At 50.4% G+C, this 16,676-nt stretch overlaps 5 protein-coding genes across 5 annotated transcripts; 2 read left to right on the forward strand and 3 right to left on the reverse strand.

The window, feature by feature from the left end:
* Positions 1-82: 82 nt before the first annotated feature.
* On the reverse strand, positions 83-992 carry N7468_010069 (MICOS complex subunit MIC26/MIC27; the record flags this gene model as incomplete). The annotated part of the gene is made up of 3 exons (XM_058479364.1): positions 83-721; positions 798-887; positions 966-992. The coding sequence occupies 3 exons, from the start codon at positions 990-992 to the stop codon at positions 83-85; spliced, it is 756 nt and encodes a 251-aa protein (XP_058325932.1).
* Positions 993-1,237: 245 nt separating this feature from the next.
* N7468_010070 (mitochondrial intermediate peptidase) lies at positions 1,238-3,619 on the forward strand (the record flags this gene model as incomplete). The annotated part of the gene is made up of 1 exon (XM_058479365.1): positions 1,238-3,619. The coding sequence occupies one exon, from the start codon at positions 1,238-1,240 to the stop codon at positions 3,617-3,619; it is 2,382 nt and encodes a 793-aa protein (XP_058325933.1).
* Positions 3,620-3,758: 139 nt separating this feature from the next.
* Positions 3,759-4,745, reverse strand: N7468_010071 (uncharacterized protein; the record flags this gene model as incomplete). Its single annotated transcript, XM_058479366.1, has 3 exons — positions 3,759-3,926; positions 4,066-4,428; positions 4,485-4,745. The coding sequence occupies 3 exons, from the start codon at positions 4,743-4,745 to the stop codon at positions 3,759-3,761; spliced, it is 792 nt and encodes a 263-aa protein (XP_058325934.1).
* Positions 4,746-8,705: 3,960 nt separating this feature from the next.
* Positions 8,706-12,790, reverse strand: N7468_010072 (M protein repeat protein; the record flags this gene model as incomplete). Its single annotated transcript, XM_058479367.1, has 5 exons — positions 8,706-8,877; positions 8,977-9,047; positions 9,177-10,286; positions 10,348-10,632; positions 10,691-12,790. 5 exons carry the CDS (start codon positions 12,788-12,790, stop codon positions 8,706-8,708), a joined length of 3,738 nt encoding a protein of 1,245 aa, XP_058325935.1.
* Positions 12,791-15,836: 3,046 nt separating this feature from the next.
* N7468_010073 (NAD(P)-binding protein) lies at positions 15,837-16,631 on the forward strand (the record flags this gene model as incomplete). Its single annotated transcript, XM_058479368.1, has 1 exon — positions 15,837-16,631. The coding sequence occupies one exon, from the start codon at positions 15,837-15,839 to the stop codon at positions 16,629-16,631; it is 795 nt and encodes a 264-aa protein (XP_058325936.1).
* Between the last annotated feature and the right edge of the window lie 45 nt (positions 16,632-16,676).

A 16,676-nucleotide genomic window follows, 5' to 3' on the forward strand; every position in this document is an offset into this window, starting at 1 on the left:
CAAGTTCTAAGAGTACATATGCAACGGAGAAGAACCTCTCCAAACCACCGTAATCGGCAAGTGGTATAAAGCCAAGTGAAATTTAGTGACCCTTGCTGACGATCTCCTCCAACTTCTTGCGGGCATCACCGATCTTTTCCTCCAGCATCTGACGGCCCATGGCACTGTGTGCAAGGCCAGTGTGCCAGATCTGCTCGGCTCGGTCACGGATATAAACATGCTGGTCGGCCACAGCGGGGAATCGCTTCTCGTACTCCCAGGCGAGATCCCCAACGTTCTTCATAGTCACGGGAAGAAGAGTGTAGGCGGCGACAGTGCCGAAGGCCAAAGGCGAGAGGGTACGCAGGAATATGCCGCGGTTGCGTGACACAATGGATCCGGCCATGGCCGCCACCACGACGTAGACACCGCCGGGAGTCAGACGCTCACCGGACTCGGGGGAGGGAGCGAGCGAAGCAACGGTGTTGGTGAAGGCATTTTCGATGTGCAGAGCCCGGGACAGGAAGTTGTTGAAGCCGTTCTCAGCGGCAAGGGAGTGCGAGTAGAGGAAGAGACGGGCTTGTCGGACCTGACCGGTCAGGATATCTGTCGGGGTTGGAGAAGAAGGAGTCGAGGGAGACGACAGCAGAGGCTCAGAGATAGGTTCCACGGCTGGAGGCGCGGGTGTCGGTTTGGTAGGCTCGGGAATATCAGCAGGGAAGTCGTCGTAGATTGGTTTCCGCTATATTGGGCAGTTATATGTCAGAACAAGCTGTCTCTTTGACGGTCGCTCTTTTGTCTTAAATAGAAGCGCTAACCTCTGACGGCTCTTCTGCGAAGGCTTCTCGCTTTGGGTACAGGGCCATGCCTCCTGCGAGGAGGGTGGCTGCGATCGGAGCCACTGCCCGCTACACGGTGGGTTAGCGTGCCATTGATAGGTCAATTGTATCCGCGAGCATCAGACGTCGCTCAGGAGAGACTCATACCTGCTGCAACATCGGCCGGAACGACATGCTGGGGGAGATGTGGGGGGGGAGGGAGGATCAGAGAGAGGATAGAGCGGTTGAAGCAAAGTCTCGGGGCTCGAAGGGCCAAGACGGGAATTCTTCGGCTGGGCGGAACCAGAGATCTCTCCGTCATTGCCCGTCGGTCTTCTTCCCCAAATCCTTTCTTTCTTTCTTTCTCTGGGTTTGGGGGTTTGGTTTTTTGTTGCTACTTCAGCTCACGTTTCTCATATCAAGAGAATTTTATATCTATCATGCTTCGCCCTTTGGGGCGCCGGTCGTGGACGTGCGGCCAATGTCTGCTGCAGCGCCGTGCATTCGAGAGCGCCGCGTCGCAAGCTCCCCTATCCCACGCCAACTACCCCCCGGCCGATAATAGTGCTCCCAAAAAGAGCGCTGATGACGATACATTACGCCAGATCTTCGATTCCCAGTCGTTCTGGAAGAATTTCTCCCAGCCTCAAAGTTCCACTATACCAAAGCAGGCAGGCTTAGTTCAGAACCAGTATTTGACAAGTCCAGATGGATTCAGGACGTTTGCACATGCCTCGTTACAGAAATGTCAGGCTATTGTTGCAAAGGTCTTGCGGGCCTCCACTGTGGATGAATACCGGGCGTTGGCGCGCGATCTGGATAGACTGAGCGATCTTCTGTGCCGGGTTATTGACCTCTCGGATTTTATTCGAACAATCCACCATGACCCACATATACAGGAAGCCGCTACACAGGCTTATGCCTTGATGTTCGAGTATATGAATGTTCTCAACACTACGACCGGTCTTCACGATCAGCTGGTTCAGGCTTTTGCCAACCCGGAAGTGACGTCGCACTGGACGGTTGCGGAGAGAATCGTGGCTGAGATTCTGATGAAAGACTTCAAGAACTCAGCGATCCATTTGCCACCCGGTGAGCGACAGCGCTTCGTTAACTTGTCAAACGAGATCAGTCAAGTTGGCTCGGACTTTTTCAACGGCGCAGAGCCAGCCAGACCCCAGGTCACATTTAATGCGAATAGTCTCCAGGGGCTGGACCCAATGTTGATATCGCAAATCAAGAAATGGAACAATAAGGCACCCGTGCCGACCATGGGTATTGTCCCACGGTTAGTGCTAAGATCGGTACGTGATGAACAGGTTCGAAAACAGGTCTATCTTGCTTCTCGAACATCGAGTTCGCGACAGATTCATCGTTTGGAGATGCTCCTCAAGAAACGAGCGGAGTTGGCGCAGCTCTCGGGTTTCAAGAACTTTGCGGACATGACCTTGAGTGACAAAATGGCCAAGTCCCCTGAATCTGTCTCGAACTTCTTGACATCGCTCATCTCGAGCAATCGCGGGCCTGTCCAAGAGGAACTCCTCCAGTTACAACAATTGAAACAGTGCAACTTGCAGCCTTGGGATCATGCCTTTTACGTGCACAAGCGGGTATTAGAATACTCGCAGTCAAGACGCTCTCGAGAGCTGAGCATTGTGCCCGAGTTCTTCTCTCTCGGGACCGTGATGCAAGGCCTTTCACGGCTTTTCGATCGTCTGTATGGCGTGCGCTTGGTGCCCCAAGAAACGGCCCCGGGAGAGACTTGGCACCCAGATGTGCGTCGCTTGGATGTGGTGGATGAGGCTGGTAGGCACATTGCCGTTGTATACTGTGACCTGTTCAGTCGGCCCACGAAACATCCTAACCCGGCCCATTTCACTTTGCGCTGCGCGCGGGAGATTTCAGCTGAAGAGATTGCTGAGTGCGCCTCAATGGATCAAAATGCTCATCCGAATGATGGCATGGCGACGGCGGTGGACCCGCAAACGAACACTTTGCGGCAGCTGCCAACGATCGCTCTTGTTTGCGATTTTCAAGAACCCATGAACAATGGCTCGGGGCGTCCGACGCTGTTGAGCGAGCAGAGTGTGCGCACTTTGTTCCACGAGATGGGCCATGCGGTTCACTCCATTCTCGGCCAGACGCCTCTGCAGTCTATCTCGGGCACCCGGTGTGCGACGGACTTTGCCGAGCTCCCTTCGGTCTTGATGGAGAGCTTCGCAACAGCGCCAGAAGTTCTTGCTCTGTATGCTCGCCACTGGAAGACCGGCGAGCCTCTGTCAGAGAGTATGATGCAGAGCATGGAGCAGGATCGGACAGCGCACGGCTCAATCTATGGTGCTGTGGAGAACGAGTCTCAAATATTGATGGCTCTGGTTGACCAGGCTTATCACTCTGTCCCTTACGAACAGGCTGTCAATGGTATTGATACTACTGAGGTTTACCACCAAGTATTCTCACACCATTCGAGCTTGCCTGAACCAGATGACATCCGCCCCCGGACATCCTGGCAGGGCTTCTTCGGACACTTATACGGCTATGGTGCTACCTACTACAGCTACATTTTCGACCGGGCCATAGCCAATAAAATCTGGCAGGACGTCTTCCTGTCTGGAAAGGCATCAGTAGACCGTGCTGCGGGTGAACGCTATAAAAATGAGGTCCTCCGCTGGGGAGGTGGTCGAAATGGCTGGCAATGTGTTGCTGGCGTCCTGGGCGAATCAAACCCTTCCAACGCCAATGGTCGCCTCGTTGAAGGCGGCGACGAAGCTATGCGTGAAGTTGGTCGGTGGGGCTTGGGTCGAGAGGGCATTGCTGAGTAGACTTGGAAGACAAGTCCTATAGTGCTGTATGATATCTTCACATGTAATGATATTTTGCATATAAGGCGGTCCCAATACATGACCGGGTTATTCGCTCTAAAACTCCTCCATATTGCAATGCTCCTTACTCTGATCTCCTTCATCCGATGAGAGCTTTGATGGTAGTCTCATAGGGTTCTGGTTCTCTCCCAAGTATTTCCACAATGTCCGGTGCAACAACCGCGGTCTCTCCATTCTGAATAGCCTCCCACGCGGTAGACCATTCTCGGGACAAGTCCTTTCCATGGTAGGTATGTTTGTCTCCGATCTGTGGGAGCTGTACGTATTCTTCGACCGAGATTGGTCTAATTTTCAGATCTTTTCCAATTGCCCGACCGAGTATCCTGACAGTCTCTGCCAATGAGATTGCCCTCTGCCCGGTGAGAAGCACCTTCTTATTCAAGTACTTGAATCCCGTTGGGTCTCGCGTATAGGAGGCTATCAGCTTCGCTGTGGCCTCCCCCCAACTCGTCCCGCTTGACCCATGCAACACCAGGCTCGGCTCCGGAATGTGGGATTGTAATCTCATCGGCAGGGTTGCTTGGGTCAAACCAAGCCGTGTAAATGGGGAAGGATTCCGAGTAAATCCCTTCTCTGATGGCAGTCCAGCCGACAGAGTGCGACTGCTCCGCAAGGTACTTCTCAGTTGCAAGATGCGCGCCCATGACGTGGGCTACGCTATGGTCTGAGTCCCCAGCGAATGCGAGAGAGGAGTAGAATATGTACTTGACCCCACTCTTGATAGCCGCATCGATGGCGCGACGATGAGCCTATTTGGTTTCTTAGAGATTCACATCCTTGTCAGTTGGGCGCTGGGATAACTCACTACTACCCGGTGCTCAATCTCAAACGAGGCATAGGATATCAGGAACAATGTTTCGATTCCATCGAATGCATTCTGCAATGTGGCTGGTTCGTCGTAGTCGGCGTGTCGGACTACCGCACCGGCTTGACTGAGATCAGTCAGTCTTTCGGGGCTGCGCGCGATGAGGACGAGCTCTGAAGCTTTGTATAGCTTGGTCAAATGATTGACGGTGCTTGATCCGAGGCCACCGGAGGCGGGGAAGACTCCAACTTTGCCGCCCATCTTGGTAGACTAGCAAGGGTTGGGAGGGATAGAGTATAGAGTAGGTCTGATGTTCTTGTGAGATTTGCTGAAGGGTTTAGCTTTGGCAGCGGGAACAGGGTTTCAATAACTTGGTTGGAGTGGAACCTGATGTGCGTCCCCACCAAGTTATGACGATTTACGATTTGTAAGACCAAAAGCCGAAGTTGGGTTTCCACCATCCACGATTAAGATAGGCGTTGCATCCGGGAATCGGAGCATCGGATTTCACTTTTGGATCCTAAGACCAATATTGTTGGGCTCAGTGGGGACTTTGTGTAGGATGTACTCCTAAAGCACGGTCATTTGAAAGCCCATAAATTTTTAAATTTTTACCGTCTTCATAGTGGACTTGCGACAAGCTACAGTGCATTGAAGGGGGATTGCAAGCGGTGCCATTATAAGGACGGATGTCTTAATCTCCCGCGCGACAGCTTCCCCGTTATGCGCACCCCATTGGCATGGATTTCCCCACAGCTATCCGCGACTCGCCCGGGGCTGGAGGTCACTGCCGGCACGCATAGCATAATATACGCCTTGAATGAGGCACTTGATAGCGCCGCATTCGACTTGTAAAAGCCAACTCTCTTTACAAAAGAAATAATCGATGGATGCCATGACCCGCACAAGACTCACAGCTTGATAGAGGATGATAAAATCGCGACCTTCAGGCCCATAAACTACCAAAGCGACCTCCAACAAGTCCCGAAAAATGATGGTAGACTTGAATGTCCCAAAGTGGCCTCGGACGCAGCTACAGAAAGCGCCAGCTGCTTCACACAAGGAACTTGGTTTGGAGTCAATGCCGCAGCTTACAAGAAAAAAACAGTTCGAAACCTTGCGAATGTGCCCAAGGTTACCCTCATTGAAGAGAATGCATGCTTTATATGTGTATATAGCATGATATTTATACGCAGAAACTGAGCGCATACGCATCGATATCTTAGTGACATATGGATACCAAGAGGACATCTACAAGACCTGTTTCGTCTGATGCAAAAAGGCCTGACCCTAGCGAGACTTCTGGGAGGGAAGTTGTCCATAAAAATGCTTGGGAGCGGGTTTGTACCCCCGCCTAGAAAACATACAAAATGGACGGTACGTGGGCGATTTCCTCCCAAGTAATTTCCAGTCGATGCGATTGCTGGGATTGGCACCTGAGTATTCACATAAAAATTTATGTGATTTCAAAGGCCAGAAATCTTGCAAGTGAGCTCGGCCATTTCACTTGACAGATATGGTTAATTGGCTCCATGAAAATGCTGAGCGGATATCTGATATACGTTGTTGGTTCAGGTATTGGAAATGTTGAATAATTCTTCGTAGATTATCTGAATAGGATAAATTGCACTTCTTGGCGCTTAGTAGCTGGTGCCTAAGACCTTGAACCGCTGACAACTTTCTGTTAAATGGAAACCGCTCAATAAGCCCCATTATTGCATCGGTATGCTCCCTTCTGGTGATACTACTATGGAAAGATGCATATCAAATACCTATGGAGCTTCTAATAGGCTCTATATCCACCCAATCCAACAGTATTAAAACTGTCTATAAACTTGAGCGACCTAATTCTACTTCCCACACTTGAGCTGATAAACAGACCAAACTCGGACTGAGCTGGTGGGTTGACTGAGCTACTCCAGCTACTCCATGGCAAGCGCTATTTCGTAACTTGATTTTGTAATCGACACATTATGCACGTCGTGGATACCTGGGCCTTAGGCGAATACAGCGAACAGGGGACCTTCCTTTGATATATGGAAACACACTGCACAAAAGCAGCGTGGCCTCTTGCACCAAGGTCAGACAAACAGGAGAGGTAGTAGAAGAATGATCTGACATAAAGCAGGGACACGACAATTCTGGCGTGATCTACGTACAGCAGTTTCAACTGTCCATAGATACATACTCCTATGATAAGTGCGAAGCTAAATTGACGGACGTGATAGAAAGGTATAAAACGGGCCATACGGAAGTCGCAGGATCTACAAAGTTACTTTGAATCCGCCACGCCTACGGCTCTTGGTTTGTCTACAATTATACTATCGGTGATTGAAAAAAAAAAACAGCCCACTTAGAGTGTCTCCAAAGGCCCTTGGAAAATAATAACGTGTGAGGGATCATAGCTCGAAGGCTTATGTCGTGAAGCTTGTCAGTTTCGAAATAGTAATTTTGTTCTCGCTGACAGCTCCGGGGAAAAACGAATGGTGGTGACATAGACGATGCAAGAGGTTCTACATTCGTGAGTAATGGCTTTCATCTAATACTGGATTTGAAGTTTTAACACCAGATTGTGGATTCGAACACCAGATTTGGGATATTTCAACCAGCTTGAAAATCAACTTTTTTTTTGCACTTTATAGGAAATCCCCGCTAGGACAGTAAGCTAAATCTATTATGGATAGTGTAAAGCCAAACTAGGACTAGCTCGAACTTTATTCTAGTTCATCGCAAGATCCAGCGACCTCAGTCCTGCAGGCAGATTGTGCCTTGAGCTGGTCGCTGTGCGTTGAATACATCGTAGAATCGCTGGTTACTACCATAACTGTTTATTCATTAATTCTTCCATCAATTCACTTCAGCGTAGATCTGCAATTCCCCTGTGTCTACCGACTAAAACATTCCTACACCCAATTTCGAATCGCGTCACCATGATATCTCTTTTCTCACCTGTTTTGAGATTTGGTACAGTCTTAGACCCAAATAACATGATGTGAAAGAAAAAGTCAATTCTAGACTACTCTTGGTGTAACCAATCTAGGACTTTGGGCATCAGCTTCAGGGGTTTCCACAGTAGCTTTGGAGAACTTAACCTTCTGAACTTAGACCCGAGGCCTCGTCCACGCCAGCAGCGTCATAAAAAATCACGCCTCCATTATCTACAACTGCTCCTTCATCAGATTTGTTCTCCAGACTTGGTGAAAGATCTCCACTCAACTAGCTAGCTGTACTAATACTAATATAGACCTTGGCTCTACTTTGTCATACTAGCTTTACCACCAGCCAAGAGGCTGATGCTGGCTGGTACGAAGTCTGGCCATATGACCTACCAGTGTCCGTTTTTCTGGGGCTTTCTCTTCCGACTTGTAGCTACTAGTAGTACTTTGTTCCTCTCCAATTTAATAGCTTAGTTTATCGCAAGACCCTTACTGTACTCTACGCTATAGATGTAACTGTCATGGCTGGCAATTGACTCGACGTTGTCTCTATATACCCTATGATAGAGTTGCTAGTATACTTCTTAGTTCAATATACTCCTTCCAAAACCCTTACACTTAGTTTCATAGCCGCACACCCTGTTCTGTTCTATTTCACCTACTACCTCTTAGTAAGTCGGGCGCCGAACTTCTCAGGCGGTCTCTCAAGTGCTACACACTACAAAAGACAACTCTGCATAAGCTTTTTACCAAGACTGTCCTGCAATGCCAGCTTTGAGTAACTGCAAACAGATTAGTTCTTAACCGCAAATGCCCTCATTTCGACACCAATATCATCATGCCATTAACATAGCCTTAATAGGATTCCAAAATCACTGACATAGCATCGGTATAATACAGAAACAGCCAATTGATAACTGTGATCCTGGGTTAAGGACCTTGATCGGTTGCAAGCTCCACGGGGACAAGGAAAGGCAATTTTTCTTTTGCGCTAGAGAAAGGGAAATCTAGCAACGCAGGAAAGACAAGCGCCACAATCTGGGTAGAAAAAAAAAGTAGCCAGCTTTCAGAAGAATATAACTATTGGTTTGGTATTAGTCAATAAGAAAACGATCAATATACACAGCCACCCAACGGGCAGTTGACCACATGGAGCAGTTAAAACGTATTAAACATAGAAAGACCGGGACAGGCCAGGCCGTCAAACAGGGTATCCTGGGTCCTATTACATACAGCGCAGTAGTAGGACAGAACGAATGAAACAGGATCACAAAGGGAAATCATACTACATCTGCAGTACTAAATCAGAACAACTATGCAGCGCGAACTTCTTCGAGTTGATCGCCGGTGCCTTCTGACTCGGCGGCGGAGAGGAGGCCTTCGGTACCTGGAGTAGAAGTTTGGCTTCGGGGCGCGGGGTGGGCTTGCGGGAGAACGAGGCAAGATCTTCGATAAGCCTGCAAGGGGAAGTTAGACGTATGCGGGGCTGGATATCAGACGGAGCACAGGTATGCGGCCGAAGTAAGGGGGTCGAGGAAAGATGGAGAATGACTGACCTGCGGTGCTCATCTAGCCACTCATTGTTCGCCGATCGAATGTGTTTAAGCTGTTCCTGGATGCTTGCCATCTACAGTTTTGAAAGGATAACAATTAGTTGCTGTTGGAAGAAAAGGTGGCTGATAATGGCTCATGTAAATGAATGGAAGAATAGGGGTAAACGGGATGAGAAGGATGATTTTAAATGGGGCTCCCCCACCGTTCCCTCGATGGATGGTCCTAGGTCCTCACCTTCTGCGGCTGGACCTTTCTCTTCAGTCTGTTGGTTCTCATCGGTTGCCCATCGACTGGCATTCAATCCAGATGGTTTCTCCTTCGCGGAGTCGCCTTTGACGGAAGCGAGCTCAGCCTCGAGTTCACGGTTTTGGCGGCGAAGGCTGGAGATCTGGGACTCCACCTCGCCAAGCTTTTCGAGGAGGGCCATGTTCTTGTCGATCTGCGCGTGCAGGTTCTGTTCATCGGCGCTGATCTTTTCTTCAAAGGCCTTGCTCGCCACGCGTAACTTTTCTAGCTCTTCGATGGTGGCGTCATGCTTCTCCTTGAGAGATGCAAGCTCTTGCTGAGTCTGAGAGAGCTCCTTGGTGATTGATTGAAGCTCGACATCTGTGCTGCTAGAGGCAGCGAGAGACTTCTGAAGCTGCTCGACTTGGGCAAGAGCCGCGTCATGCTTGGTGGTTAGCTCGGATTGCTGGTTCTGGATCTTAGTGAGTTCGGTAGCGTGCTTGTCCTGAAGCTCGCGGGTGGAAGCATTTGCAGCTTCTTGGGCAGCTGTGTGGGCAGCGACCGAGTCTGCTAGTTTCTGCTCGACCTCGGCGAGAGTAGCCTTTAATCCATCAAGAACAGAAGTATCTTCGACAGCAGATTTGGCTTGAGAAAGCTGCTCGTTGACGTTTGCAAGAGCAGTGTCGTGGGCTTTCTGCAGCTCATCAATCTTGGCCTTGTTCGATGCTTCAAGTTCCTCACGCAAATTTGCTAGCTTGGCATCGCTCATAGTGAGTAGCTCCTCAATAGCTTGGCCATGTTCAGCCTCGGCATCAGCAGACTTAGCAGTCTTGGCAGCCTCCAATTCCGCCTGCAGCTTGGCCTGGTTTTCCTCAAATGCTTTTTGAAGGCTGGCAATCTCCTCAGCATGCGATTCCTTGATGGCGATGCTTGAGGCCTGCAGGGCCTCCAAGTCGGACTGAGACTTAGCCTGAGACTCCTGAATTTGCTTCTGGAGATCGGCAATCTCCTTCTCACGCCCCTCGGAATGGGCAGCGATTTCAGCAAGATGACGTTCTTGGTTGGACTTGAGTTCTTCCTCAAGGGCCTGAACGCGAGTAGCATGGCCGGAAGCAGACTCCAGCTGCTCCTCAAGAGTCTTAACACGCGTGGCATATGTTTTCCTCTAACTCGCGATTCTTGGAAGACAGGTCATCATGCTTCCGCTGCAGTTCATTCATGGCATCGGCGTGGGAACCGGAGGCATTTTGTTGGACACGTTCCAGTTCGATGGCGTGCTCAGCCTTGATGGCCTCAAGATCTTGAATATGCTTCTCGGCGGCCTGCGCGGCCTGCGCAGTGTGCTCTTCAAGGAGTCGAGTAGCCTCAGCTGCCTTATCCTCGAGCTCCTTCAGCTTACTGTCGGCTTCGACATCCTTAGACTTAGACTCGCCCTCAAGGGTTCTTGAGACTATTGTAGAATTTGTCGGCCTCCGTCGCCTTGCTCTGGACCTCCTGCTTCAAAGCCTCAATCTTGCCGGACCCTTCTGAGAGGAGCGACTCCAGTTCGTCACACCTCTGGCGGAGAGCGTCCATCTCTTGCTTGGCAGACTCTTGGACAGATGCATTTCCTTCTTCTTGAGCTTGGAGGGATTCAGCAAGTGCCTTCTCAGACTCCTCGAGCTTCTCTTGGAGAGCCTTAAGCTCGAGTCCGTGGGACTCCTTGAGCTCAGAGACAGCACGGTCCTGCTCAGCCTGGGCGGTGGTCTTGTAGGATTCCAGGGCGTCGCGCAGTTCTTGTAGCTGCTGGGAGTGTTCTGTGCCAGATGACTCGGCGGCAGCTGTAGCGACAGCGAGGGCTTCAGCGTGCGAGCTAGACAGCTTACTTATAGCTTCGCTGTGCTCAGACTTCAGGTTTGTGATGGTAGTTTCATGGGACGTCTCCAATTCCTTGATCTTCGTGTCCAAGTCAGCCGTAGCCCTATCACGAACCTGCTGCAGTTCTGTCTGCAGCTTTCCGAGGGACTCCCTCAGATCTGTGATTTCCTTTTCCTTCTCAGCGAGAGAGCTGGTGATGCCGTCGGAGCTTTCCTGAGCGGCGGACTCGGACTCTGTGATCTTGGCCTCCAGAATAGAAATCTTTTCTTGGAGCTCGGAGGTCTGTTTCTCGGAATCTTCTTTCGTCGCCTGAATCTCATCGTTCTTTCTGGACAATTCGGCCTTGAGGTTGTCAAGAACTTGTTCACGACCTGTTAGCTCTCGCGTGATTTGATCAACAGCTGAGAGTTTCTCCTCTGTCAAAGAAGTCTTTTGCTCTTCCAGCTCTTTCTTCAAGACCTGGATCTGTTCCTCAAGGTTAGTGGCAGTAGCCTTGTGGTCTCCTAGCTCTTTTTCGAGAGCTTCCAGCTGAGCTTTGTGTGTTCCCTTGAGTTCCTCCAGGGCGGTGGCAGCCTGGTCATTGCCTTGAGCAGTGGCAGACTGCTTAGCCTCCTCAAGCTCCTTCTGTGACTTCTCTTCCAGTTCCTTGCGTTGGGCCTCAGCCTCCTCCAGACGAGCTTGCAGAGATTGGAGTTCCTCTGCATGAGCAGCAGTGAGTTTCTCTACCTCAGCTGCGTGCTCTGCACGGGTGGCCTCGGCATTGCTATTTTCTGTAGGGGTCTCCCCTGTAGAGACAGAAAGCTGGCTCAGCTTCTCGTTCACATTTTCGAGTTCGGTCTTCAGACTCGCAACATTCTCTTCGCTTTCTGTGAGCTTGGCTTGGAGAGCCTGCAACTTTTCAGAGTCTCCGGCACTTCTCGAAGTGGCACCAGAGATAGTGCTAAGACGTTTCTTTGGATCTGCGGTAGAGGATGTCGGGGTGCGCGAGGCTGTAGTGGATGTAGCAGGGCGGGTGGTAGCTGTGCGAGATGTGGCTGTAGTGGACGTGGGGCGGGTCGTTGAGGGAGTCGAGGATGTCAGTCTGCCCACTGGCTTGCTTGCCGTAGAAGACGTCGCGGTGCGAGATGTGGCCGTTGAAGGAGCAGTCTTGCGGTCTGCGGATGAGCCAAGAACACTCGATCTACGCTCAGCGGTGGACGTAGTGGATGAGGGCTTTAGCGGGGTGCGAGTGCTTGTCGAGCCGGCCACAGACATGCGCTTGGCTGTGCCCGAGATAGAGCGCTTCTCATCTCCAGAGCTAGCGACAGAGCGCTTCTCGTCTGCGGAACTGCTGATAGACGCACGAGATCGGTGCGAAGACGTCGTCGAAGTGCTCAAGGGCTTGCGGGTTGCTGTGCTGGTAGTGGTAGGACGAGTAGGAGGTTTGTTCAACGTGCCACTAGAGCTGGGCCGCGTACTCGAGGTAGTCGCAGCCTTCGAGACTGTAGAAGTTGGTCGCTTGGTAGTGGTTGTTCCCTTCTCCGGCTGCTTAGATGTTGTCGAGCTTGGACTAGCTTTGGCTGGGGAAGGATTCGGGTTGTTTTCCTTCGAAGCCTCGGGGCTGGTGACATCTTCGCTACCGGAGAGCATGGTGGACTCGACCGGGGTGGCCGGGGGCTGGTTTTCCGCATCGACATCTGAGGCGAGGACCTCGGCAGGAACCTCGATTGGAATGGGCTCTTCAGACGAAGACATTTTGCGCAAATGGAAAAATTAAGAAGAAGGGTAATATTATTTGACAAGTTCGAGGTAGCGGCAGACTCCGGAGGGTTCGACTGTACAGTAAAAAGGGGTTCTAAGAATTTAAAACACTCATTAGCACATCTGCAATCAACGGCTACAGCTTCTCTCTGCTCGAAGAACTTGAAGAAATGGGACGTTTCCTCAATACGCGATGTGTTGTCCAAGAGTGTATCGAGCTCATGATGCAGAGCAGATATAGTTTTCACGTCCGGGATTAATAGCTTCGCAAGATGCAGCCATTGGCGGCTCTCATAGACAAAACCAAACACCGCCGGAAAGATTCTATAATACTTCCAAGGATCCACTAGCATCAAAGCTCGAGCATTGAGGGGCGTGCGCCGAGGCGAAGGTATACTTACGCGCCGCGTGCGGGTGCAGTTGACAAGCTTCAGGGGGGGAGAATCCGGGTGAAGGCCTCTAGAAAGGGATTTCTAGACGTCGACCCAACAACAGCCGCGAAAAAAACTAAACGAAAGAGAAAGCTCGGAAGACGTAGTCGTGGTGAGAAACGCGACAGAGAAAAAGGAGAAAAAGCGGGAAAAGTGAAAGCGGTGGCCAGAAGGTGGAGGAGGGGGGAAGATCGTCGCTGCTGCGTCGGCACCTTACTCTGTCGGGCGGTCAGGTAACTCATCCCCATGGGTATTGATCTACGATCAGCCCAAAAAAACAATTGGTCTGGTCCGAAATGTCTCTGCGGCCAAGAACGGCGATGCTTTGGACCTGGAGAAGCATCTAGGCTGATGATACAAGTACGAGATGAATAAGGAGGCGTTTCCCTGGTGTTAATCACTGTGAGTTCGGATTTTTCGGTCTGCCCAGAGAAGCTGGAGCAAAAACTTTGTATAACCCGAACTATCGTGGGATTTGATCCGGTCTTTGCTGGATGTAAACAAAAGCCCCGAGATTCCCTTGCTACTTTTCGACCAAAACAATCGAACCCATGGTTCATGCGCCAGGTCCCGAAACAACGCCGAGAAGGCCTGTGCGATCAAGAATGCCATTTGCGGGAGGAAAATCTGGGGGGAAAGTAAACCCCAACTATGCAAAACACAAAAGGTACGATGCAGGCGACTAAAAACCTGTTTTAAGGCAGGCTTTGGAATGCTTTTGATGGCCGTGTAACTATACCCAAGAATCGGCATTACGTCGATGCATGAATGAGTATTTTAGTCTTAGGCGGGCAAGGCCTAAGGCTTCTCTAGCACGATTATGGCCCGTTTTCCTAGTTTCTGGATGTACTTATAGTACCTGTCCGGATCGCGAAGTTTATGGCAGGGTAGGCATTGTTCCATCAGCAGTTAACATCAAGGTGCAGTATTTTAACCAATCAACTTCCCTGGTTTTGCTCTTCCGATTGATTTGATCTGCATTTTTGGGAACTCCACGGAGAGAGTTGCGAAGCATGAAGATCTACAGAGCGTCCCAACGGCATTTTGCGAACCGTGGCATGTCGGATTTTCCCAAGCGGCCCCTGCAGCCCGTGTAACCGCCTGAAGAAATCAAGAGGCCTACTTCTCGGTATATGCAAGCTACTGAAGCTCACAGAATACATTGTTTCCTCTCTTTCCTCTTTCCTGCTGCACTACGGTAGAACAGAAACTGGGAACACGCTTTCACAGGAGGGACAAGTCAACCCCATATCCCAGTCGAAGCGTCATACTAGATTTCTGACCGTAGCTAGTGGATAAAACTAGCAGCTAGACTTGATAGAAATCTTTACAACTATGCTTAATGGAAAAAGCCCACAAAGTGTCCGTCTTTGATAAAGATGCTATTTTTAATTAGTATGACAAGAAAGCTATACCTGACGATGGATAGTCCATGTGTTTTACGTAATGGCCCTCTTATGCTGGGTTGTAGGGCTATCTCCATTCCCCGGACCGGGCCACAGACACACTATCCCTTACTCGCGAAGGCATCGCGGAACTCGTTTATTAAAGAGAACTATGATGCCTTTCTTTTAGTTATCTTCAGCGTAGATTTAAGACTCGGACTTGAGAAGTGGAACCTAATTTTATTCGAGTCAGTATACCTATGATCATAATGTCGAGTGGTCGGCTGTCTCGCAGATCCATAATTGAACGACGAATTGAAGATGGAGGGAGAATGGGAAAATGGGGAAGGTATGGCACGACCACGTGGGGAACGCCAACACAGTGAGAGTGTGGGGGTGAACCAACTGTCTGGTGATTCTATGAGGGCAGTAATATTCACAACAGCGTCAGGCTTCATTTTACCAATCCTGCTGCCGTTCATGACAGCCTGTATGCATGTTCATGGTGCTAGCCAGTTTTACACTACATAAAGGTCATTTCGACTGGTAATCAGGCTTTGCTATTATTAATAGACCTTACGGGGCAACCGCGCTGAAATAGCACGATGATTCCATTCGTTTCCACGATTCTGGATGACCTTTTCTTGTGTTCTTGGAAGGCGATGTTCTTGAAATTCATAATAGGGAGACACATGAATTTGCAAACTAAAGAACTCCGATATGGAGAAATACAAGGAGACCCATTTGCTGTGATTTCGAATTGTCCTAACGTAAAAAGCATGACTGCTAGCATTTTGCTTACGTGTTTGTCCCAGGCAGACTCATGCGAAATCTCAGCGGATGGGGCATTCCACTAGTTTCCGTAGATCAGCACTGTCATCAATAATTAGCGCATTGACCGGCATCGGAGTTAAGCATAAACGCGAGGCTTATACTGCGTAAGCCACGGAGGAATTCGGCAGATCCATGGTTTCGAAGCCCGCATTTAACTGGCCCGGTTAAATTTTGTGTGATTTCTGTCCGTCTTTGGATAAATCGCTCATTGGCGAGGAGCTTTAAGATCCAGCTCTCGAAGGATTTGGGTTAACTCCGAGGCTTCCTGAGCTTTCTCGGCGGGAGATTACTGCGGGGCACGGGCACAACTTTACTATATAAGCTCATCAAGATCATCTGTGGATACACAATAGCCAGGATCCTCTTTTCTTCCTCGCATATCCCAGCTCCATGACTTCAAAGTACACCTCCAAACTCGCTGGCCAGCGGGTAATGGTCCTGGGCGCAACCTCAGGCATCGGATTCTGCGTTGCAGAAGCAGCATTCGAGAATGGTGCCCACCTGGTCCTGTCCAGCTCCAATCAAAGCAAGCTCGATAAGACGGTTGCGCGTCTCCGCGAGACCTATCCTGAGCGAACCCAGCAGACCATCGTCACCCAAGTTTGCGACCTGAGTGACGTCACCAACCTCGACAGAAACATTGAGACGTTATTCAAAGCCGCTACCAACAATGGCGAGCTCAAGCTTAACCACATTGCTAGTACTGCTGGAGACGGTCTCAGCATCATCCCTATTGCACAGGCAACTCCCGAAGCGATCTACACCGGTATGACCGTCCGCTTCACCGCGCAGGCCATCCTCGCAAAGTACATTCCGACCTATATGGAAGTCTCGCCCAACAGCTCGTTCACCTTCACCAGTGGCGCGCGCGGCAAGAGGCCCGCGGCAGGCTGGTCTCTGATTACCGCAATGTGTGGTGCGGTCGAGGGTCTCATGCGCGGACTGACGGTCGACTTGCGGCCCATTCGTGTGAACGTCGTTTCTCCTGGGGCTGTACATACTGAATTGTTCGACCAATTTCCCCGGGAGGCTTTGGAGCCGATGCTTGAAAGCTTTCGTCAGGCGACGACGACGGGAACTGTTGGCACGCCGGCGGATGTGGCCGAGAGCTACATCTATCTCATGAAGGATAATTTCGCGACAGGCTCGGTCATCGACTCCAATGGGGGCAGTGTTCTAGTTTAGTTCGCCGTCAGGGAAATTCCCACTCAGCTGTTCTGTTATTATCGG

The sequence above is a fragment of the Penicillium chermesinum genome, assembly GCF_028974085.1.
Source record: "Penicillium chermesinum strain IBT 19713 chromosome Unknown utg000008l:1.0-1752722.0:1.0-1753981.0, whole genome shotgun sequence".
In the NCBI taxonomy this organism is placed as follows: Eukaryota; Fungi; Ascomycota; class Eurotiomycetes; order Eurotiales; family Aspergillaceae; genus Penicillium; species Penicillium chermesinum.